Here is a 25,580-nt window from a genome sequence, read left to right as displayed (position 1 = left end):
CTTACAGCAGTAATTGACTCCTTAATTAATATTGCAACACCCCCTCCCCTTTTACACCCCCCTCTGTCTCGCCTGAAGATTCTATACCCCGGAATATTGAGCTGCCAGTCCTGACCCTCCCTCAACCATGTCTCCGTGATAGCAACAATATCGTACTCCCATGTGTTCAACAACAACTTCAGTTCATCCACCTTATTTGCAAAACTCCTTGCATTAAAATAAATGCCTTCCAGCCCTGCCATATTCTCTTTTGCCTTCACATATTTGCTCTGCCTTCCCAGCTGACTTGTTTTTCCCTCTGTATTTGGCCGTAAATCAGCCCCTACTATAGCTCCACTCTGTACCCCAACCCCCTGCCAAGTTAGTTTAAACCCTCCCCAGCAGTGCTAGCAAACCTCCCCGCAAGGATATTGGTTCCCCCCTGGTTCAGGTGTAAACCGTCTGACTTGTACAAGTCCCACCTTTCCCAGAAGCAGACCCAGTGATCCAGGAAACTAAAGCCCTCCCCCTTGCACCTTCCTTTTCTCACTTCCCCTTCTGATCTCCTCACAAGGAGATACCTTGTCCTCCTTGGTATGGACTAAGCCACTTGTGGAAAACCCCAAATGTTGTCCGGGCTCTTCTGTCATTGCACATGTCGAACCAGAGAACTTCGTACTGCAGCTTTTCCTGCTTTACTGGTTTGACTACTCCAATCTCCCAGGTGTCCCTTACATAAATGACATCCTTTTAGAAACATAGAAACAGGAATAGGCCATTCGGCCCTTCGAGCCTGCTCTGTCATTCAATATGATCATGGCTGATCCTCTATCTCAATACCATATTCCCACTCTCTCCCCATACCCCTTGATGCCTTTTGCATCTAGAAATCTATCTATCTCCTTCTTAAATATATTCAATGACTTGGCCTCCACAGCCTTCTGTGGTAGAGAATTCCACAGGTTCACCACCCTCTGAGTGAAGAAATTTCTCCTCATCTCAGTCCTAAATGTCCTACCCCGTATCCAGTGGCCCCTCGTTCTAGACCCCCCAGCCAGGGGAAACATCCTCCCTGCATCCAGTCTGTCTAGCCCTGTCAGAATTTTATACGTTTCAATGAGATCCCCTCTCATTCTTCTAAACTCTAGTCGACCCAATCTCTCCTCATATGACAGTCTTGCCATCCCAGGAATCAGTCTGGTGAACCTTCGCTGCACTCCCTCTATGCCAAGTATATCTTTTCTTAGGTAAGGAGACCAAAACTGCACACAGTACTCCAGGTGTGGTCTCACCAAGGCCCTGTATCACTGTAGTAAGACATCCTTGCTCCTGTACTCAAATCCTCTGTCCTTCCCCCTAATTCTTTCTTAACACCCTTGTAAGTTATATTCACTTCCATCATCTTAACTACGTCTCTCGGATTTGTAAAACATTCTAAGACACCAGTGGATAAAGTTCAACTATTTTATTTTGAATTCTGCTGGCGTTCATGTATGTACATCTAATTTTACTCTTTGCCCCCTTGACCCCCGCTCCAGTTGTCTGGCCTTGCTGTCTGGGTAATGTGATACTCCTTCCAATGCTGTATTGCTGGACCTTTCCTCATTACTTCCATTATCCTGTCTGTGCTTGTGTCAAGCCCTGACCACACCTTACCCCCATCACTTCCTCTCACCTCATTTAAAAGTGGCACCACTATTCCCGGCCAGAATGGAGATGATTGGGTAATTCCACCCGTCAATCACGTCTGGAGGCTGCACTGCTGTACGTGACTGGGATTGATTTTATGCAATGAATTTGTATTCTGCAACTACCTTCCACTCACTGTATTTTTCTGGAGAAATCACCCCGCTGTAGTCGGGAGATGTTGGTGCAGTTTCGGTCATGAGTTCTGTTTGCTGTCATCCGTAGCGATGCTTTTTAAATAGACACTGTGGACTGTTTGCTATAGGACGCTGATTAAATAGACTCTGTTTGTTGAATGAATAGACTCTGCTTGCTGTAAAATAGACTGCTTGCTGTGAGTCCTGCCGTAAGCCCCGCCCTACCTCCAACTCTTGGGCTGCCACAGTTGGGTCAATAGACACTCTGTTTAAAAGGTGCTTGTTTCAGCCCAATTAGTTGTATCAGTGCTTGGGAAATTTTTCATCAGAAAAGGTTTTTTGCTCGGTGATCTTCCAGCTTTTGAGATTGCCAGTGCCTATCAAAACCGAGCTCCTCCAAAACACCAAGAAAGAGACTTGGGGGAAAAAATTGGGTTGCTTTGTGCCTCCCGTTAGCGCCCTAAGAGGGCGTGGCGCTGCGGCATGTAGCGCCGCAATATTCTCTCGGAGCGCCCCAAGAGGAAGGTGGGGTGCTTCCAGTAGTGCCCTGCTTCCCTCTTGGGGTGCAACCACTCAATTTTGGTCACGGGGCGCAAATTTTTCCTGGGCGCAAAAAGTAACGTCCCGGCGAAGTTAGCGCCACAAAGGGGGCGCAACTCAATTTTTGGCCTTTAATGTTACAAAGAACTCAGGTCTCTCCATCTTTCACCTTTTGGCCTAGAAATTCAGTGGGCTGCGCCACCAGTTAGCGCCCAAAGAGGGCTCTTAGTGGGTTTAGCGCCACTGGCCACGCCTCCTGCTAAATTTAGCGGGGCGCTAATGGCGGCGTTAGCCTGTAGCGCTGCGCCACCACCGATGATGTCATCAGTGTGCGCAGCACATCGCTACCGCCCCGATCGTGATATTTGGTAGCGCCCCCTGCTGTAACGCCGGTCGCAATTTGTGACCGGTTCAGGGGTGCCTACCTGCAGCGGTAGAGGCGCTAATTAAAGGGGAGGTGCGGGCGGCCATTTTTTTTGCTGGCCGCCTGCCAGCACCTCCTCGCGCCGCCATCCCCGGCCTCCTGAGCAGCACCCCCCCCGCGTTGTGCCGGCTGTGTCCCAAGAGCTCGGCACTTCTCCTCGGTGACGGGCTCTTTTGCCGGCACTCGCGATCTCTGATCGCGCTGCTGCAGGCCCCTCCCCTTTAAGAAGGGGAGGAAGGCCTGCAGTACCGCAGTGCGCCGTGCCGCAGAGTGTGGCACTGCGGCACGTTGCGCTGCAATTTTCAGTTGCAGCGCCCCAAGAGGCTTCCGTTTGGGGCGCTGAAACTGAATTTCCGGCTGGCGCTCGTGGCTCCATTCGAGGTGGTACTTCCGGCGCCCAGGCGAGACTGGCGCCCCAAATGAGGCGCCACCGAATTTCTAGGCCAATTGTCTTTCTCCCTCTGTTTCTCTTTCTCCCTTCTCTCTCTACCTCCATATCGTTCTCTCTCTACCTCCATATCCTTCTCTCTCTACCTCTATGTCCTTCTCTCTACCTCCATGTCCTTCTCTCTCTACCTCCATGTCTCTCTCTACCTCCATGTCCTTCTCTCTCTACCTCCATGTCTTTCTCTTTCTCCCTCTGTTTCTCTTTCTCCCTCTGTTTCTCTTTCTCCCCCTTATTCTCTTTCTCCCTCTGTTTCTCTTTCTCCCTCTGTTTCTCTTTCTCCCTCTGTTTCTCTTTCTCCCTCTGTTTCTCTTTCTCCCTCTGTTTCTCTTTCTCCCTCTGTTTTGCTGTCTGATTTTCTCTGTCTTTCCTTTTCTCTCTACTTTCCTCTGCCTCCAATATCTCCCTGCCTCCATGGGGATTATGTTAACTTTGGGCGATGATGTAATACAGACAATATCGAATCAGCCCATAATACACATCGCCCGAATTCTCTTTCTATTGAAGTCAATGGAAGGGAATATCGGGCCAAGTGGGTGATGTGCGGCTAAAGCGTTATCACCCATTTTATGCCATCATGGAAAGTTAAAATTACCCTCCATGTCGTTCTCTCTCTGCCTCCATGTCTCTCTCTACCTCCATGTCCTTCTCTCTCTACCTCCATGTCTCTCTCTACCTCCATGTCCTTCTCTCTCTACCTCCATGTCCTTCTCTCTCTACCTCCATGTCTCTCTCTACCTCCATGCCTCTCTCTACCTCCATGTCTCTCTCTACCTCCATGTCTTTCTCTCTACCTCCATGTCCTTCTCTCTCTACCTCCATGTCTCTCTCTACCTCCATGTCCTTCTCTCTCTGCCTCCATGTCTCTCTCTGCCTCCATGTCTTCCTCTCTCTATGTCCATGTCTTTCTGTGCTCCCTGTCTCCATTCCTCATGAGATACAGCCTGTGAAGTTCAATTGCAGGCATTACGATAAGAAGTAGAGAGAATGCGCTGCGCTCTGACAGCTGCCATGGTCCTTTGTCATTGCTGAATTAGTATGATGTGTTTGTTGATTATGCGTTGAAGTAATTATTTTCATGCTGGCAGGGGACCACTGAGGGTGCAATTTAAGTAGGCAGAAGTCTATCTCCATTAATATGCTTTGATCTCAAGTGATCAATAATTAGATGGAAACAGGGATACATGACGGAAAGCACTTAATAGGAAGTGACTCACGTCACTGGCTGTGGGATTTAAACAACCCAGTGATGTCCTGGCACCATCTATGGAATCATATTAGCTTTTTCCTATGCCTCACATCTTTTCCCCTCCAAATGCTGCAACTCACGGGCTCTGCCGTCACAATCTGCAGCAGGATCCTTCTTCCGTTTTAGTCCTTCCCTGCATGTACCAATTCAAGGCAGAGGTTGGGCAGCCGTCCCTACAGCCACACTCCTGACAACGTCACCTTGGAAAAAACCACTCTAGGGTGGGCGATGGCTTCCCGGAAATAAACTTCCTGTCCGCTGTTCTCTCTTCTCCCAGCGGCAGGCAGACGTCATGTGCTCGGACCGGAGAGGAGGAAAATGAAAGGGGAAAGTATTCCGAAAGCCTCTGGCAATGCCAATAACTGGCACAGAGTGGGATCGATAGCTGCTCCTTCTAGAGCATAGGAACATAAGAAATAGGAGCAGGAGTCGGCCATTCGGCCCCTCGAGCCTGCTCTGCCATTCAATAAGATCATGGCTGATCTTCTACATCAACACCACTTTCCTGCACTATCCCCATATCCCTTGATTCCCTTAATGTTCAAAAATCTATCGATCTCTGTCTTGAATATACCCAATGACTGAGCCTCCACAGTCTTCTGTGGTAGAGAATTCCTCAGGTTCACCACCCTCTGAGTGAAGAAATTTCTCCTCATCTCAGTCCTAACTGTCCTACCCCGTATCCTGAGCCTGTGTCCCCTCGTTCTAGACCCCCCAGCCAGGGGAAAAATCCTCCCTGCATCCAGTCTGTCTAGCCCTGTCAGAACGTTTCAATGAGATCCCCTCTCATTCTTCTAAACTCTAGTGAATACAGGCCTAGTCGACCCAATCAGTCCTCATACGACAGTCTTGCCATCCCAGGAATCAGTCTGGTGAACCTTCACTGTACTCCCTCTATGCCAAGTATATCCTTTCTTAGGTAAGGAGACCAAAACTGCACACAGTACTCCAGGTGTGGTCTCACCAAGGCCCTGTATAACTGTAGTAAGACATCCTTGCTCCTGTACTCAAATCCTCTGTCCTTCCCCCCAATTCTTTCTTAACACCCTTGTAAGTTATATTCACTTCTATCATCTTAACTACGTCTCTCGGATTTGTAAAACATTCTAAGACACCAGTGGATAAAGTTCAACTATTTTATTTTGAATTCTGCTGGCGTTCATGTATGTACATCTAATTTTACTCTTTGCCCCCTTGACCCCCGCTCCAGTTGTCTGGCTTTGCTGTCTGGGGAATGTGATACTCCTTCCGATGCTGTATTGCTGGACCTTTCCTCATTACTTCCATTATCCTGTCTGTGCTTGTGTCAAGCCCTGACCACAACTTACCCCCATCACTTCCTCTCACCTCATTTAAAAGTGGCACCACTATTCCCGGCCAGAATGGAGATGATTGGGTAATTCCCCCCGTCAATCACGTCTGGAGGCCGCACTACTGTGCGTGACTGGGATTGATTTTACGCACAGAATTTGTTTCCTGTAACTATCTTCCACTCACTGTATTTTTCTGGAGAAATCACCCCGTGACTGACCCTCCACAGCCCTTTGGGGTAGAGAATTCCTCAGGTTCACCACCCTCTGAGTGAAGAGATTTCTCCTCATCTCGGTCCTAAATGGCCAACCCCTTATTCTGAGACTGTGACTCCTGGTTCTAGACTCCCCAGCCAGGGGAAACATCCTCCCTGCATCTACCCTGTCAAGTCCTGTAAGAATTTTGTATGTTTCACCTCTCATTCTTCTAAACTCTAGAGAATATAGGCCTAGTCATACTCAATCTCTCCTCATAGGACAATCCCCCCATCCCAGGAACCAGTCTGGTGTTGCGCTCCCTCTATGGCAAATATATCCTTCCTTAGGTAAGGAGACCAAAACTGTACACAATACTCCAGGTGTGGTCTCACCAGGGCTCTATATAATTGCAGTAAGACGTCTTTACTCGTATACTCAAATCCTCTTGTAATAAAGGCCAACATACCATTTGCTTTCCTAATTGCTTGCTGTACCTGCATGTTAACTTTCAGTGATTCGTGTACAAGGACACCCAGGTCCTTCTGAACACCAACATTTCCCGATCTCTCATCATTTAAAAAATACTCTGCTTTTCTATGACTCATGGTAAAGAGCTTGTGAGCAGAACTAAGGAGGACGGTATTTAAAGGGAAAAAGCTCCTATACACACACATATATACACATATACACACACACAGGCACACATGGACACACGTACATGTATGTGCACACGCAGATACGCATACACATGTGTGCACACACACACGCTCACAGACATATACGAACACACACACACACATTTGCGCACACACACACACATGCAAGAGACGGACACGCACACACAGCGACGGGTTGCTGCAACTTTCTGAGAGTAGGGGAAACTGCAGTAAAATTGCGACCACCAGATTTCACTGAGGTCTCCCGATTAAATTGTGCACCTTTCTAGTTTGAGCTCATGCAGGCACTGATCTGGTCACAATGTCAAATGCCGACGCCGGCTATACACGTGCCATTTCTAATCGGGGCTGCTGCACAGGACTTGGGCCTGAACACTGGCCGGGCAGGACTACAGTCCGAGCAGGTCAAAGCATCGGGGAAAGGGTCCTCCGGGGCAACACCCTCTGGGAAAGGTTAAAGAAGACTGGTCACTGAGGCATGCATTTCCCCAAATGTTATTGAAGTTGTGGAGGATAGAAACAGAGGGCAATACAGACAGAAAGGCACGGCATTGATTTGGGAAGTTCCAAAGTCTGGGACTGAGGCAAGACTTGTAAAGTTTGGGTACTTTTGCAGAAAGCACTCAATGGGTAGAGGTGCTGCAGACTGTTGCAGGGCTGGGTACCAACGCACCTCGCAACTCGACCTCCTCCCAGTAAAGTTACCCAAATCAAGTCAGAGAGAATGAGGCCTCCAGCCTGGTGGGAATGGGGCGGTAGCACCATGGCAATCATCGCCCGTGACAACCGGAGCCCCCTTCCTGAGGGGATCTCATTGAAACTTATAAAATTCTAACAGGACTAGACAGACTAGATGCAGGAAGGCTGTTCCCGATGGCGGGGGAGTCCAGAACCAGGGGCCACAGTCTAAGGATAAGGGGTAAGCCATTTGGGACTGAGAGGAGGAGGAATTTCTTCACCCAGAGAGTGGTGAACCTGTGGAATTCTCTACCACAGGAGGCAGTAGAGGCCAATTTATTAAATATATTCAAGAAGGAGTTAGATATATTTCTTAAGGCTAAAGGGATCAAGGGATATGGGGAGAAAGCAGGGACAGGGTACTGAATTTGGATGATCAGCCATGATCTCATTAAATGGCGGAACAGGCTCAAGGGGCCGAATGGCCTGCTCCTGCTCCTATCTTCTATGTTTCTATGTTTCCCCCGCACACAAGTCAGGCGGTCGTACTATTTAAAATGCAATCTGCGTCCTATGATGATGTGCTTAGGACCCTGATTGTCATTTGTGAACAGTACTGTGTTTTTATTGCTGGCGCGTATTTTTGTGAACTCTGCTCACACTCAGATCTCATGGGCAGAGCCAGTCGCAGACACGACAGAAAGAGAGAGATTATTTCCATAAAATTACTGAACTCATGGGATTTGCTGACCTCATGGTTCATTTCCATTTAAAGGGACAATGTCACCATGGCAACAAGCCCCTCAAGAGAAATTAAAGGTGTGATAACATAGAATGATGAGATGCCCACAGCCCCGTTGCCACTACAAATTGTTTTTTTTTAAGTTTTAAAAGAAGATAAAACTCTCAAACTTGCAACGTGCCACATGGAGTTATCGAGCTGCTGATGTGGAAATGGGCCCTGGGAGGAAGAAGGTGATTCCTTCACTCGGAATGTGCCTCACCCTCACAAACACACACACTAGGCACTACACAAGGGAGACGTCATTCACCAGCTCAGAAAAATCACCTTCAGGCGAAATGATTAAGGAGAGCTGAATTTAAATTCAAACTACTGCTTTGAATGTAACAAAACTGGGTGGTTTTTGCATCTGCACCTCACAGCCCTGACCAGCGTTCTTCTGAGAAAAACAATTCTGTTGTGAAAATAGATCACTGAACAAGTTGAAACCCAACTCGCTGCTGAATAATTTGGAAACTTGTGCTCCAGCTTATTATATCTGTGAAACAATACAACTCGGGGGAGTCCAAAACCAGGGGTCACAGTCTAAAGATAAGGGGTAAGCCATTTAGGACTGAGATGAGGAGGAATTTCTTCACCCAGAGAGTGGTGAACCTGTGGAATTCTCTACCACAGAAGGCAATTGAGGCCAATTAATTAAATATATTCAAGAAGGAGTTAGATATATTTCTTAAGGCTAAAGGGATCAAGGGATATGGGGAGAAAGCAGGGACAGGGTACTGAATTTGGATGATCAGCCATGATCTCATTAAATGGCGGAGCAAGCTCGAGGGGCCGAATGGCCTACTCCTGCTCCTATCTTCTTTGTTTCTATGTAACTCAGTGACTGTTGGACACAGGGACCAGTGTTTTTAGATACAACCCAATAGAGTAAGGGTCTTTCTGAGGTGAGGTCACTTCCTGAAGGTTTGGACAAACCTGTGGCTCAGATCATATCACAAGGAGGCACCGAGATATGAGACCTTGTCCGCTAACCTTTCCCAATAATCAGATGTAAGCCAGAGCCAGCTCCAGATTTATTCAGAGCAGCTGATTTATTCAGAGGACCTGACTGATGGACTTTGTCTTCCTCACTCTTAGGAGTGCCTTCTAGCAACTGAGGATGAAGACACCCTCCCCGGTGAAGACGGGGATTGTAGGCGCATCCTATACGTAGCACTGTCAGCCGTGGCTCAGTGGGCAGCACGCTCACCTCTAGTCAGAAGGTTGTGGGTTCATAGTCCCACTCCAGAGACTTGAGCACAAAACCTAGGCTGAGGGAGTACTGAGGGAGGGATGCACTGTTGGAGGTGCCGTCTTTTGGATGAGACGTTAAAGCGAGGTCCCATCTGCCCCCTCAGGTGGAGGTAAAAGATCCCATGGCACTATCCCAAGAGTTCTCCCCGGTGCCCTGGCCAACATTTGATACTCAACCAACAACACTAAAAAAAAACAGATTATCTGGTCATTATCTCATTGTTGTTTTTGGGACCTTGCTGTGCACAAATTGGCTGTCGCATCAACATACATGGACCATATAAATGTTGGACTGCAAAATGGGGTAGATTCTGAAAACCGACAATTAACGACAAACAGGTCAGATTTGTTGCACTCGGTTCCATCTATCGATCATTTTCTGATGGTTTATGTAATTTGGTTTGTCAGAATTCCATCATCAAACTAATTTGTTTTTATCGCTATTTTCTGCCCTGCAAGCAAAAAAAAAAGCTCCAATCAATTTCAAGTTAACTCAGTTACCTACAGCTCCCGATAATCTGTTAGTGTCTTCACTGACTGATGCTGCGTCTCTCCGGCAGGTATCAACTCTGCGTGACAGTCCTTGTCTACTTCCTGCCTCTGATGGTGATGGGGTTTGCTTACACTGTTGTCGGCATGACCCTGTGGGCAAGCGCCATTCCCGGAGATTCCTCAGACAGGTACAGGGAGCAGATGAATGCCAAGAGGAAGGTGAGTGAGCCCCACTCAGAAACGCCGCAACTTTTCTTCAACCACCTGACAGCTGGGATTTGGGAGGCAGTGGCGGGGTTGGGGCGGGGGAGCGGGTGGGGGGGGGGGGAGGGTGGTGCGGAGAAAAGTGATGCCCTTTGTGTGCAATTAGCTACTTTGTTTTCAACAGAAACTAAGAATGAGACAATCAGCAGCGAGGCGATACCTTTTTATTGTAAACTACACCTTCCGATTTATTTCTTCAATTCAATTCAATTAAAAAAAAGACAAAATAAATCTCAACAGCCATAGTTCCTGTTCCTTGAGAGCTGCAAGCAATTTCTTCATAGAATTTTGAACCTCTTTGGAAGGGGCCCTTGTTCGTTAACCGAACAAATTTGAGGAACATATCTCTTACCTTTTCATAGAATCATACAGCACAGAAGGGGTCCATTCGGCCCATCGTGCCTGTGCCAGCTCTTTGAACGAGCTATCCATTTAGTCCCATTCCCCAGCAAATTTTTGCCCTTCAAGTATTTGACCAATTCCCTTTTGAAAGTTATTATCGAATCTGCTTCCACCTCCCTTTCAGGCATCTACTTCTTCCCCATCTTCCCTCCCGCTCCTTCCCTTTGCCCCGTAGAGACTCTCCATTTGCCCTTGAGGTAAAGCCCCATCGCTGGGGCTATCCCGGCATGGATGGGGCAGTTCCAGTTCTATGGAGGATCTGAGCTCCTGGAGCTGGCTGGTCCATGAAATCAGTCTCGCTGAGAACTCTACGTCTAATCAGAGCCAGTCCCTTTAAACAAGTGTAGAGTAGAATCATAAGAATTACAGCATGAAATTGGTTCTTGCGCGTAGTGTGAAGCGGGTTCATAGCGAATCGTCAACCCGTTTTACACCACACACGATTTTCTTTTCCATTTACTTCAATGTCTTCAATCGGGATGCCAGTTGGCTATGAGCCTGTTGCCGCTACTGGTGTAGACCAATTTCACCCCCATTTAGTCCGCTGAACTTGTGCCCGTGCCAACTCTTCAACTGGAACAAATCCCATTCCCCTGCCCTTCGCCACCGCCCATCGCCCCCCCCCCCCCCGCCCCACCACCACCACCCATATACTTTGTCCCACACAAATGTTTTACAAAGGAGGTAAAGATAACCTCTCTATGAATTGCTACAGACGGGTAGCAGCTGGTGAACCGGTCCTGGGCCACTCACACATCTCCAAGCTCCTGGTTAAAGAGCAGCAGGAGCAGGGGTCTAGCAGGATGTAACTTCACCCATGACGTGTTTGAAATGAAATGGCTCCAAAATATTAGTAAAATTGCAGTAGACACTGCTTCCGAGATCTTTGCCATTCTTCATCTGCGTTCTATTTGTGGATAGTGACTCACAGGGACTGGGTAGGCATTGCCACTTCACCTCTGGCTTTGAATTCAGCCCAGATTAATGAGATGACAACAGTCACTATACTTCAATAATGCTCAATCTATCTATCCATCTATCTATCTATCCATCTTTTTCTTTCTTTCTTTCTTTCCTTTCTTTATCTTTCTTTCTCTCTCTCTGTCTTTCTCTCTCTCTTTCTGTCTCTCTCTGTCTTTCTTTCTCTCATCTTCCTTCCTTCCTTCCTTTTTTTTCTGAAAATATTCTACTCCTCCATGCTGACATTTCTGCTTTGATCAACACAAAAATCCCAGAGATTCAACCGACTCTGAATAAAGCAATGAAGCCAGGCTGTATTTGTGAATTGAAGCCCCACTGCGGAGATTTGAATAACCTATAAGCTGCCCTTTGTCCCCGGCCGCAGGTGGTGAAGATGATGATCGTGGTGGTGACCACCTTCGCTGTGTGCTGGCTGCCCTATCACATCTACTTCCTGCTGTACCTCTTCCACCCCGAGATCTACCAGAAGAAGTACATCCAGCAAGTGTACCTGGCCATCATCTGGCTCGCTATGAGTTCCACAATGTACAACCCCATCATCTACTGCTGCCTCAATGACCGGTAAGTCCCAACTGGAGAAAGGAAGCTCCTCCCCCACCCCCATTAGACGAAGGCCATGACCAACACATTTAAGTTAGCCGGACAATGGAAAATTTCCCAGGGTTAGTGGCAGCCAAACTGGATGAGGGTAAAAGCCTCCCACACCACTTTCCCCAAGCACTATGCCAACGTAGGCAATCCTGCTAAGCCTGTGTGTTTATAATGTATACGGTGCACCATCATTTCCACAAGGGGACAAGCTATAGGGGGAGAAATTCAGTAGCTTAGCGCTTCCCGTTAGCGCCAGGCGGGGGCGCTAATGGGCACAAATGAAGTAGCGCCGGGGCCGCACGCCAAATCCAGTCACCCCTTAGTGCCGCCGCTAACAGTTAGCACCTGGGGCTTTAGCGCCAGGCAGATCATGATGTCGGTGAGTGTGCAACGGTCACTGAGTGCTCGATCTGCCAAATTGATTATCACCCCCTGCCTTAGCGCCTCGCCCCGACAGCGTCAGGGAGAGGAGGCGTAAAGCCGGCACGTGGCGGCTCCAGGGGCACTATTTAAAGGGATCAGTCGCAGCTGTCAGGTTAGTGCTGTTTCACTGCTTCCATGTCAGTTTGCGATTGTGAAAAAGTTTAATTCAGTCATTTAAAGGTTCCTTAGTATCAGGAGTGTAGTGGCTACTAAAAATTTGTTACATTTATCTGACAAATTTCAAAGTGCTACACTTGGTTACATTAACGGGGGCTGTACTGGCAATCGACCTCACCCTCCAGGAGCTACTGCGGAGGGAGCGGAGGCAACGAGAAAGATTATAAGATGTGGCCAGAGGGAGGAGGACAGCCATCAATGCTCTCAACAGGAGGCCTTACCCTCCGAGGGTATTCTGAGAGCACTTCTCCAACCTCCAATTGAGTGAGGAACAGTGTATTAGAAGGCTCCGCTTCAGCAAGGAGGTGGTCACCGAACTCTGCCACCTCCTGCAACCAGACCACCAGCCTCAGATCAGGGCGACCACGGCTCTCTTAGTGGCAGTCAAGGATACCGTCACCCTCAATTTCTTCGCCAGTAGTTCCTTCCAATCTGCGAAAGGAGATATAGCGAACATCTCGCAGTTCGCCATCCATCGCTGCATCCGGGAGGTCACAGAGGCCCTCTACAGTAGGAGTAGGAACCTCATTTCCTTCCCCATCACCAGAGAGAAGCAGGACGAATGTGCATGTGGCTTTGCCAGGACAGTGGGCTTCCCCATGGTGCAGGGCGCCATTGACTGCACCCACGTGGCTTTGCGGGCACAGCATAACAATCCTGAGATCTTCCGTAACCGCAAAAGCTACCACTCACTTAATGTGCAGTTGGTGTGCGACCACAGACACCAAATCGTCAATATGAATGCCCGCTATCCTGGCAGCAGACATGATGCCTTCATCCTGCGCCAGAGCGGTGTGCCAGCACTCTTCCAGCCACCACATCAAGCTCGTGGCTGGCTGGTCGGAGACAAGGGCTATCTGCTCTCCACCTGGCTCATGACTCCCTCCGCAACCCCAACACTCCTGCTCAGCATTCATATAATGAGAGCTATGCTGACAACAGGAACATCATCGAGCAGACCATTGGGGCGCTCAAGCAATGTTTCCGCTGCCTTGACCGCTCGGGAGGAGCCCTCCAGTACTCGCCGGAGCGGGTGTCCCATTTCGTGATGGTCTGCTGCATGCTCCACAACTTGGCCATCATGAGGCCCAGCCCTTGCCACCAGGGATTGCAGGACCACCTCAGGAGGAAGAGGGAGAGGAGAAGGAGGACGAGGCTGAGGAGGAAGAGGAAAATGAGGAGGAGGAGGAGGAACAGGAGCGAGGGAGGAAGCAGCCACTCAATCGGCCTTCTGGAAGGGCGGTCTGTGACTGCCTCGTCAGACTGTGGTTCCAATAAATTAAATCCCGGATCCCCGTTGCTCACCACATTCCATCCCTGTTACAGGCTATATCACAGCACAAAGCTGAAATGAGAGACACCACAAAATCTTTCAAAGCCAATTAATAAATGTATCAATAATCAGTGAACACATATTTAGAATAACAGTGTCAGCTATTCACCCTTGTGCAATCCCTAAGTGCCTCTCGTTACTGTGCCTTTGCCTACTCTAGCGCTCCTACGAAGTGTTGGCCCTGTGGCTGCAGCAGGGTTGTTGGAAGGCTGCTGAATGTCCGTGCAGGAGACTTCAGATGGCCTTGCAGGATGCCCTCGACCAGCTCTGGGCCTGGAAGGCCCGGCTGTAGACTGCACCACCTCAGCATGGGCGGCAGCAGTCTGGGCTGGCTGGATGGCAGGCAGCGACAAGGGCAATGGCGGAGTGGCAGTGGTGGGAGCAGGAATGCTGTCATCCTGAGAGAGGACAGCAGGTTCCTGCTCCACTGACCCACTGCCACTCCCCTTGGGGCAGCACCTCAGCATCACTACCAATCTGTTGGAGCACAGATTGCTGGCCTGCTGCGACACCGTGAAAACCCCAGTGGACGGTGGTCGACCCAGCTATGATGGCAGCAGTCAGAGCTTGCATGGCATCAAGCTGAGACTGCATGAGGACAGCCTGAGAATCGATGGCACCAAACACAGACTACATTACAACACTAAGACATTGCTTATCTTCCACCTGTGCTGCAATGAAAGCTGCGAAAACTGCCCTCACACGTGGCATCAGGTCTGGGTTGCCACGGTCTCTCTGAGAGTCCACCATCCTTTGCAGACTGGAAATGATGGGCTCCATGGTGTGCGCAGAGCTCTGCGCAATGTTGGAGGCGGATTCCTCCACGCTCCTTACCATTGCTGAGAGGCTCTCAGGCACCCTTGCCATTGCACCTATCATCTCCATGTGCATGCCCATCTTCTTCTAAAGGCCTCCCCATCGAGGTCCTCATCTGAGTCCTGTGCAGCAGGCTGCTCAGCTCTTGCTCATTATCTGAACGCATAAAGGCACAAGAGTTGGGTAAGGTGAGGGGAGGGGGTCAGGGAGGGAGAAAGGCATACATACAGCATGATTAGCTGGAAAGTGCGAAACGCTTGTGGGGTGAGGGGGAAGTGGGTTATGAGAAGAAGGAGTAGGGATGAACATGCCCAAGGGGGTCAACATCGCCGGTGGCCACAGCGCCCACCACCTGGCACCCAATGATTTACAGCACTCTTTCCTCCAGCTCAGAAAGTGGTTGGGTGTCAGGTTGTCCCCCGCCTGTGTGCTCCTGCTCCCTCCTGTTGGCCTGCAAGAGAAAGGAAAGTGTGTGGGTGAGTGGAGCAATGTGTTTGGGAGATGTGCCTGTCATAGTGCCATAGTTGAATAAGTGTCATTGTGTGCAAGGTGTGAGATGTGGGTGTGGGTGTTGGTAGGTGGAGATTGTTGGTGGGTGAGTGCTGGGGTTGTGGTGCTTTGGCCAGTGTGTGAATATTGAGGTTCAGATGGTAGTATGTAGCATCTGTTGAAGCATTGACTCACCCTGACCACCCGAGTGAGGTTGTTAAACTTCTTCCTGCACTGTGTGTGGATACTGGGGACAACAGTGCTGCCTGAGACGTGCTGCGCTACCTCCGTCCACATGGCGCGGAAGACTTGCGGCGAGGCCCTCCTGCCACTTGCTGGGTACAGAACCGCCCTCCGCCTCTCCACAGCGAAGACCAAGGCCTCCAATACCTGGTCGCAGAATCTGCGAGCTCTCTCCCTGGGCCGTTGATCTGCCATAATGGCACCTCCTTCAGTGATTCGGTTCCTTCTCCTTGGCCATCTGCTGCTTGCTGAGACAGCTGCAGAACCAGTAATGCTGAGAATGAGGTTCTGCAGTATGATTGAACCTCCCCTTTAAGAACTGGAAAGAGCCTGTGGCAATGACGACTAGCGATTAGACGGCACCTGAAATTGCTTAGCGTTTTGCGTCTAACGCCACTGAGCTAGGTCATTAGCGCAGCGCTCCATTCTTTCTTTGAGCGATGGCACTGAATTTTGCGTGCAGCGAAATTCATTTAAATCTCAAACTTTTCCAAAGTTAGCGCCTATTATAAATCTCATCATCATAAAGAAACTACTCATGAAATAACACTGGACAGCCAGCTGGTGGCGCCATCCAAGGAGTATAAATACTCGGGCGTGGGCCCAGCTTTCTAGGGACATTTTGTAAGACAAGGAACTAGTGAAGTACAACTAGACCTCCATGTTCTGAAACAAGTTGATTAAAGCCTTGCTTTATACTCAAACCAAGTGTGGAGTGAGTTTTATTACGTCAACGCCCACTCCTGGGCTATAATTAATTTCTCCCCCATAGAGTATGTGTCATACTGGGAATACCCCACATACTGAACAATGACCCCTTAGACACTCGTCCTCTGCTAAAGCCTGTGATTCCGCTGAATTACAATTCCACGGGTGTCAGTAGCTCCCCAGTATCTCACCCAAGGGGCCATTCTTCATGTGTGAGCCTTCACAGTGAGTGGTTGCAGACTATTCAACTACGGAAGGGTTCACTGCCAATCTGAATGCCCCACACGCACACTCACTGTCCAGTCGGACTTGTATCACATGGTGCATCCACCCAGTGCCGGGGACGCACTCTCTGAATAGTCCATAAGCCATAGTTTGTGGGGACAGCGTGAAGGCATCTCATTGACGTTGGGTGTCTACTCCATTACAAGCATATCTCCAGCGCCCACCTACCCCAGGTCCCCCTTCAACCTCTAGTACGATAGCAAAATACTGCAGATGCTGGAAATCCGAAATAACAACAGAAAATGCAGCTGTCTCCCATTCTGCCAGCACATTTCACACCTAATCTAGAGCCGTCTTTTGTCTCCACTAGTCCTATCACCATCTCGTCTCGTTTTGAATACCTCTTAATGTCTCTTCACTTCTCTTTTGTTCTCTCCCAGCCCAAACTGGCCTTATAATCTATTTCATTTCTTGTGCTTTTCCAGTCTTGACAAAGGGTTTGACCCGAAACGTTGACTCTATTCTCTCTCCACGGATGTTGCCTGGCCTGCTGAGTTTTTCAAGCATTTTCTGTTGTTATTCCCCCTTCAACCTCCCGCCTTGGAGCGCTGTGTGTGTGGGTGGTGGGGGGCTGATCCACTTTATTTTATTTTTCAGAAGTCACCAGCCTGCTTCTTCGGGAGAGCACTTGCACCCACCTGGAGGCCTTGGACGCCTCAGCGCTCTCAGTGCCGTGGCCTCCTGTACTGCACAGGGTCCCTTCTGAGCCAGTGAAGCAGGATCTCCCCGCAGTCCCCCCCCCCGCCCTCCGCCCTAGTTCAGGCCCTCTTGGCACCTTGTAAAGGGTAGACGGAGGTTTGCCTCCACCGTACGAGCCAATCGGTCACTCCCAGAGTCGGGGTAACTGGAACCCCCTCCAGTGGGTTCCCCAGAATGATGACAACGCTCTTGAGGAAATCCCCGGGGCCATTATATTTGATAGATGGACAATGGTGAGACACTGCGGCTCGTTTCTGTTCCAGGTTCCGGGCTGGATTCCGGCGTGTTTTCCGCTGGTGCCCATTCGTCAAGACAAACGATTACGAGGGGCTGGAGATGAAGTCCACCAAGTATTTCCAAACCCAAGGCAGCACGTACAAGGTAAGCCGGATGGAGACCACCGTATCCACGGTCATCAACCAGAATGACGCCGACGCCGATGAGACCCTCAAGGCAACGCACTTGTCGCTGGACCTCACCTCCAATGGGTCGTCACACAGCATCTCAAAGACTGGATCTGAGTCCTCCACTGTTTACTGCAGGCCAGACCCCTACTAAATGGTCAGTTCTAACCTACCGCCACAATCTAAAGTGTACTAAGAGAGTGAATTATTCAGAACAGGCAGCAGCGAGTGTTCAGAGACTAGGAGGTCACCACATACCAATTTACTGCAATACATGTGAGTTTGGTGGTTCATCAACTGGGGGCCCTAAATCAAAATGGAAGCACTAAGTTGGGCCTCAACACTTCAATCCTGTAGCTCACAGAGTGTCCCTTGAACACATCACTTGTAAAATACTTGTCCCTTGACGCTGAGAACTCTTGTTTGGAAAGTGCTAGCTTGCCACCACCCACCACCCCAAACCCCCTCCATCACTAAAGTGCCAAATTTGTAAAATTCTCGATTGCTCAACACCATTCTCAAGCAGTAGGCTTGTAAAGTCCCTGCCCTGAGCACCAAACATGCAATATTCTGTCGTGCTTCTTCAATGCCCAGAATAACATGCAACGCAACCCCGCGCGGCCTCCTGACTCTTCTATTTCTAAAACCGGTCCTCCAAATGACATGTAGGAACCTAGCGCAAAGGAAGATGGTTGTGGTGGCTGGTGGTCAATCATAGAAACATAGAAGATAGGAGCAGGAGTAGGCCATTTGGCCCCTCAAGCCCGCTCCGCCATTTAATGAGATCATGGCTGAGCATCCAAATTCAGTGCCCTGTCCCTGCTTTCTCCCCATATCCCTTGATCCCTTTAGCCTTAAGAAATATATCACAGCCCCAGGACATCGCTGCAGGAGTTCCTCAGGGTAGTGTCCTAGGCCCAACCATCTTCAGCTGCTTCGTCAATGACCTTCCCTCCATCATAAGTTCAAAAATGGGGATGTTCGCTGATGACTGCACCGTGTTCAGTGCCATTCGCAACTCCTCAGATGATGAAGCAGTCCATGCCCACATGCAACAAGACTTGGACGACGTTCAGGCTTGGGCTGATAAGTGGCAGGTAACATTTGCATCACACAAGTGCCAGGCAATGACTATCTCCAACAAGCAAGAGTCTAACCACCACCCCTTGACATTCAATGGCATAACCATTGCCGAATCCCCCACCATCAACATCCTGGGGGTTACCATTGACCAGAAACTTAACTGGACCAGCCACATAAATACTGTGGCAACAAGAGCAGGTCAGAGGCTAGGTATTCTGTGGCAAGTGTCTCACCTCCTGACTCCCCAAAGCCTATCCACTATCTACAAGGCACAAGTAAGGAGTGTGATGGAATACTCTCCACTTGCCTGGATGAGTGCAGCTCCAACAACACTCAAGATGCTTGACACCATCCAGGACAAAGCAGCCCGCTTGATTGGCACCCCATCCACCACCTTAAACATTCACTCCCTGCTCCACCGGCATGCCGTGGCTGCAGTGTGTACCATCTACAAGATGCACTGCAGCAACTTGCCAAGGCTCCTTTGGCAGCACCTCCCAAACCCACGACCTCTGCCACCTAGAAGAACAAGGGCAGCAGGAGCATGGGAACACCACCCCCTCCAAGTTCCCCTCCAAGTCACACATCATCCTGACTTGGGAGCATATATTGCCGTTCCTTCATCGTCGCTGGGTCAAAATCCTGGAACTCCCTCCCTAACAGCACTGTGGGAGCACCTTCACCACACGGACTGCAGCGGTTCAAGAAGGTGGCTCACCACCACCTTCTCAAGGGCAATTAGGGATGGGCAATAAATGCTGGTCTTGCCAGGGATGTCCAGATCCCAGGAATGAATTTTAAAAAAACATAGGTACATGAGGTACATCATAACAAGACTCACCGACCTTCTTCCCAAAAGCTACAGGAGTTTACTAACAAAAGGTAAGTCAAAGGACTTTCTCTTGGACTCGTCCACTGATACATTTATCACACTGACGGGGGGGGAGATATTTCAGTGAAGACAATCGCTTTTTCACAGGGTGCCAGACTGGATTAGTTCTGAATGGATGAGATTCAGATCGGTACGTGTAGGAACAGTAACTTTAGAGGGGCATGTACGCCCTTTGGTGGTGTGGTTAAGGGTGGCGTGGTAGTGCCAACTTGGTGCTGCTGCACCGGGTGGCATGGGTTGGGGTGCAGGTCGGAACTCCAATGCTCTGCACCATGGGGCAGTGAAGTTGGGGCCTGGAATCCCTGGCGGTGTGAGCTTGCTGACGTCCCAGCTTGTATTCCGACCCTGTACTGTTTGCGAGTCTCTCCCATGGCACAGAGTTCACATCCTAGTCCCTGAACAGAGCAAGGCCCCTCATAGCCCTCTGTTCTCTGGGTAGTGGCAGTATTTGGAAAAGGGAGGATCACCACGTCTCCGCAGCCTCATGCAAGAGGAGCGACTTATTTCCACAATCAGTGTCATTCTTGAGGCTAACGGTATTAGTTTTATTCATTCTCGGGATGTGGGCATCACTGGCAAGGCCGGCATTTATTGCCCAACAGTGCTGTTAGGGAGTTCTAGGATTTTGACCCAGTGACGATGAAGGAACGTGACTCTCCCATATTTGGCAGGTTTAGGAAGAGAAATTCTTTGGCTTTGTTCATTATGCCAAAATTGGTTCATTTAAATCTTTGTACAAAGCTGTGATCGTGAAAATGTGTATTTTGCTTGTGGGCAAATTTTAAAGTTGCACTTAAAATCCCCAAACGATGAACATATCTCCACGCCATGACTTTAGAACTGACATGATCTTTGCTGAACGGTGGCATAGTGGTTAGCACTGTTGCCTCACAGCGTCAGTAGACCCGGGTTTGAATCCGGCCTCGGGTGACTGTCTGTGTGGAGTTTGCACATTCTCCCCGTGTTTGCGTGGGTTTTCTCCGGGTGCTCCGGTTTCCTCCCACAGTCCAAAGATGTGCGGGTTAGGTTGATTGGCTGTGATAAATTGACCCTTAGTGGTAAGGGGATTAAATACGTGGGGTTACGGGGATAGGGTGGGATATGTGTTGGTGTAGGGGTTACGGGGATCGGGTGGGATATGTGTCGGTGCAGGCTCGATGGGCCGAAATGGCCTCTATCTGCACTGTGGGGTTTCTGTGATTCTGTGAAGGTGATGCACAGACTGTCGGTGTTTCTCCATCTTAAAACGATTTTTTAAAAATGTAATTTTCTGGAAAGACAGTGCTGAGCTCGTTTCTCAGCTTTCCTAGATTTCCAACTGGCCCCCGGTAGAATTTTAATTTTGCAGGGCTTTGGGAAAAGAGCAGGGGGAGTGGGACTAATTGGATCGCTCTTCCAGAGAACCAGCCCGGGAACGATGGGTTGAATGGCCTCCTTCTGTGCTGGATCATGCTCTGATTCTAAATCTGGTGAGAGGGCAAGGAATGCGTATGCCAGATATACTGGGAATGGGAAATATTTTTTAGTTTGTAAGAGTTGATTTTAAGTTTACCACTTTTCTATTTAAGTTATCTTGGCCATTGGAATCAAATTGATATATTTATTGTGTTAATGTACAGCTGATTTTTATTGCAGGTTCCCCAGCTCTGGGCCTCTCAAAGATTGAAGTGGAACTGGTAATAAAGCTGACTGGTTTGCTCCAGTTCCGTCAATTGCAGAATTTATTGAGTAAAGGTGTTCGCCTATCACTAAATTATAGTGAAACACAGTCTAAGAGATCAATGCCTGGCCCTCACTGCAATGACACAAGTGTGGTGCTGTGCTGCCCCCTTGTGGCATGGTTGAAGGCCCAAGCAAGGCAGGCCTGTTTGGAGTTATTACCAGTCTCATCCATCGCAGGTTAAAAGTTGGAACAGAAAAGGCGCAGTGTCGCTCTTCATTGGGTTGTTTTGCCCAGATTATTCTTATGAGAATATGTGTTACCTGGGGAGAGAGGGAACTCTACTTGGTGCCGAAAGATTTGCGAATTTGAACAGATTTCACCCCCTCCTCGCCTCCCGACAAGCTTTTCATAAGTGTTCTCGGTGCTGTGCCGCTGTGTTGTGATGGAACGTCTCTCATCCCTGCCTCTTTGTGCACTGCATTTTGAGTAGAGTGACGGTGCTGTGTCTGGCCTGTGCTCTATCGCTGTGCCACGGGTGTTTTACTTCTTCTTTAAAGAGCGTAGGCTTTCATTTCCAAGGTGGTCCCGTCAGATTTGACCCGTATGATTCCACCTTTTTATTTTCTGTTAAAAAAGCTTTGTTGCCACGCACCCAATGCCAGAAAAGGAAGCCCATTGTCAATCTCGGGACATCCGGGGAGCAACGAGACAGTGACTCTACGATCCAATTGGCCACTTCAGGCACTTGCTAGGGTGCACTTGCCGCTTGATGTGACTGGGCCCAATCCCAAATCTTTGTTACAAGTTTGGTTTGTGTAGGAGTGTCTGAATGTAGCATTTATATAGAGTCCTCCTTTTTGATTGTTCTGTACTGACCATGTGGTATATTCGGTTCTGTGGTTGCCAGGGAACAATCGGATCCAAAAATCACATTCCACAACTAACACAGAAAACAGCCATTACATTTCCACACCAAAGGATGAAAGATGACACCAAAACAGGGTGAAATAATTCTTCCTCAATTAAAAGTTGTAACCAAAAGTTTAGCCGTGAGGTGACGCAACTGTAAATATTTGAAAAATTCAAGCTCTAATGGAAATTTCAAGTAGGCCGAATGGTCCCCAGGATAAGCCTGGTACTCAATTTCTGAGCGAGCTGAGTGAGAGGTTTCCGTTGCTGAAGCCTACTCACTTCCAAAAAATAAACGATGTTGTCCAAGAACTGATTTTATTTCAGGGAGTCTCAGAAGTTCACAGCAAATGAACACTTAAGTTTCTCACTCCGAGGGCAGATGCCAATAAAGAATGAAAAACAAGGTGTTCTGCTTATTTTATACAATCTGAGATCATGGGTAGGTTGAGGAGTATCGTCATAACTGGGGTGTGGATTGAACGGACTGCCTATGATTTCTGAGATTTACCCAACACACATCTCTCTCACTTCCCCCCTCTCTCTAGCCTCGGTGGAAGTGTTTTCAACCTAGCCACCATTAAGGAGCCAGGCAAAAATAGTTTTGATCATTTTCTAACCAATTCCTTTGTTGTTAAGAATCCACTGCCTGCTTTGATAGATAAAGGTATTAGTTTGCTTGACGTCCCCTCTGATGAATGGTGTCCTATAATACAGGCGGGAATCAGGGGAGTGAGTAAATATTCAAGAAGGTAAAGATAATTGAACCTCTTTTTTTTTACAAAAGGCGGATTTAGACCATTGTTAGCGTCACTTCAGAAAAAGCCAGCAATGAGGATTTATCAAATAAGATAATTTATTTAACATAAACCAATCACTAAGATATTATGGCTCAGAGAGAAAAGGCCAAGGATCTTATTTTACGCTCTGAAGACTTTCAATAGTGTTCTTGAGTGGCTGGTTAAAAGGCTGGATGTTGGGCTCCCCGGGTTGCTATCAACATGAAAGATATATATACAAATTCAAGTTCCGAGCAACTCTCAGTCTGTTCAAACTGTTTCCTAGCAACTGCATAGCCATTTATAAACAGCATTGACAAGCCCAAAGGACGAAAATCCAAGGGAACCTTAATTCATAATTTGAAAAAAAAACTACTGAAATGTTAAATGGAGTCTGCTTTATTGGATTTTGAGTATGGCACAGTTTCTATTTTTGCCATGTGCAATCTGTTTTGTGCTTTGTATATTGGTGTCTGTGGTAAATGGCTTTTGCCCAATCATGGTTTTATTATTGTAAGAGATTAAAAGGAAATAAAACACAAAATTCGACGTCTTGAAAAGTCTATCAGGAGTTTCGATATGCGTTGCTTTGTCTGTATATCTGTTTCTAGCCCTGGTGAAAATGAAACCGAAAGCATTTCTGATTATTTTGGGGCCTTCTGATCCAATTACTTCTGTCAAAGTGCTGAATGATATTAATGCACGTGGGAAGTCATGGCAAGGAGTTTGGGATGCACCAGAGTGAAAATCGCTCCACCATCTTACAGTCGCAATGTGATTAAAGACACTACAAACTGCACATGCATTATCTTGTGAGTTGTGCCCCAGATTTTGCAGTAAATATTCCCTCTCCACACTCTGTGTGCCTTGTTGACTGGAGGTTGGCGATCAGTACACTCCACTGTTGCTCACAATTTACATTAACGATTTAGACTTTGGAATCAAAAACACAATTTCTAAATTTGCGGATGATACCAAATTGGGGGGTGGGGGGATAGTCAATACTGAGGAGGACTGCAACAAATTGCAGGAGGACCTTAATAAACTTGCAGAATGGGCAAATAATTGGCAAATGAAGATTAACACAGACAAATGTGAGGTATTACATTTTGGTAGGAAGAATAGGGAGGTCACTTATCACTTGGAGGGTGCGAGTCTAGGTGGGGTAGAGGAACAAAGGGATCTCGGAGTACAAATACACAAATCACTAAAAGTTGCGACACAGGTTAACAAGGCCATAAAAAATCAAACCAAGCACTAGGTTTTATTTCTAGAGGTATAGAATTGAAAAGTAGGGAAGTTATGCTAAACCTGTATCGAACCTTGGTTAGACCACACTTGGAGTACTGCGTACAGTTCTGGTCGCCATTTTATAAAAAGGATATAGAGGCACTGGAGAGGGTGCAGAGAAGATTTACAAGGATGATACCAGAAATGCGAGGGTGTACATATCAGGAAAGGATGAACAGGCTGGGTCTCTTTTCTCTTGAAAAAAGAAGGCTGAGAGGTGACCTAATAGAGGTCTTTAAAATTATGAAAGATTTTGATAGAGTGGATACAGGGAGAATGTTTCCACTTGTGGGGAAGAGCATAACTAGAGGCCATCAATATAAGATAGTCACCAAGAAATCCAATAGGGAATTCAGAAGCAACTTCTTTACCCAGAGAGTGGTGAGAATGTGGAACTCGCTACCACAGGGAGTGGTTGAAGCGAATAGTATCGATGCATTTAAGGGGAGGCTGGACAAGCATACGAGGGAGAAGGGAATAGAGGGTTAGGCTGATAGAGTTAGATGAGGAAAGACGGGAGGAGGCTCGTGTGGAGCATGAACTGGTTGGGCCGAATGGCCTGTTTCTGTGCCGTATATCCTATGTAATCCTATGTATTTTCCAGTCTGTACAAGTCCATTGTACCAGTCCCTGATGTTCATAGAATCATACAGCACCGAAAGAGGCCATTCAGCCTATCATGCCTGTGCCGGCTCTTTGAAAGAGTTATGCAATTAGTCCCACTCCCCCCACCTCTGCTCTTTCTCCATAGCCCCGCAAATTTTTCCTTTTGAAGTTTTTCTACAATTCCTTTTTGAAAATGCCTATTGAATCTGCTTCCACCATCCTTTCAGGCAGTGCATTCCAGCTCACAGAAACTCACGGCGTAAAAAAAATTCTCCTCGTCTCCAATCTTCCACCTGATGTTGTTTTTGGGTGCGTGGCCCCTTTAACGGGCTGTGCGGCCCACTCAAAGTTTTGTGCATGTGTGAAATTTCACGTTGGAAAAGCTGGTCCGGCCTGGGCGGGACCGGCAGACAGCTGTGCAGCCACGCAGCTTAGGGGGAACGTTGCTCATCTCCCCTCCGGTCCTTTTGCCAAATGTTTTAAAGCTGTGTCCTCTGGTTACTGATCCCTCCTACCAGTGGAAACAGTTTCTCCCGATTTACTCTTATCAAATCCCTCATAATTTTGAATACCTCTATTAACTCTTCCCTTCAACTTCTCTGCTCTAAGGAGAACAACCCCAGCTTCTCCAGTCTCTCCACATAACTGCAGTCCCTCATCCCTGGTACCATTCTGGTAAATCTCCTCTGC

General features: G+C 48.2%; 1 protein-coding gene across 2 annotated transcripts in view; it reads left to right on the top strand.

Moving 5' to 3' along the window:
• LOC147098005 (substance-P receptor-like) overlaps positions 1 to 23,547 on the top strand; it is a 162,904-nt gene extending 139,357 nt beyond the window's left edge. Inside the window, exons 3-6 of one of the 2 annotated variants that reach the window (XM_085971199.1) lie at positions 9,922 to 10,072; positions 11,865 to 12,061; positions 17,528 to 17,825; positions 21,279 to 23,547. In XM_085971199.1, coding sequence (XP_085827325.1) covers positions 9,922 to 10,072; positions 11,865 to 12,061; positions 17,528 to 17,822 — 643 coding nt within the window. In that variant the 3' untranslated portion in view covers positions 17,823 to 17,825; positions 21,279 to 23,547. Of the gene's footprint in view, positions 1 to 9,921; positions 10,073 to 11,864; positions 12,062 to 17,527; positions 20,764 to 21,278 lie in introns of those variants that run through there. The other variant, XM_085971198.1, reaches the window with a different exon arrangement.
• The last annotated feature ends 2,033 nt before the right edge of the window (positions 23,548 to 25,580 follow it).

Source organism: Somniosus microcephalus, chromosome 30 (assembly GCF_052327205.1).
Source record: "Somniosus microcephalus isolate GS21.2 chromosome 30, FLI_Smic_1.0, whole genome shotgun sequence".
Lineage (NCBI taxonomy): Eukaryota > Metazoa > Chordata > Chondrichthyes > Squaliformes > Somniosidae > Somniosus > Somniosus microcephalus.
This window is presented reverse-complemented; position numbering and strand designations above follow the sequence as displayed.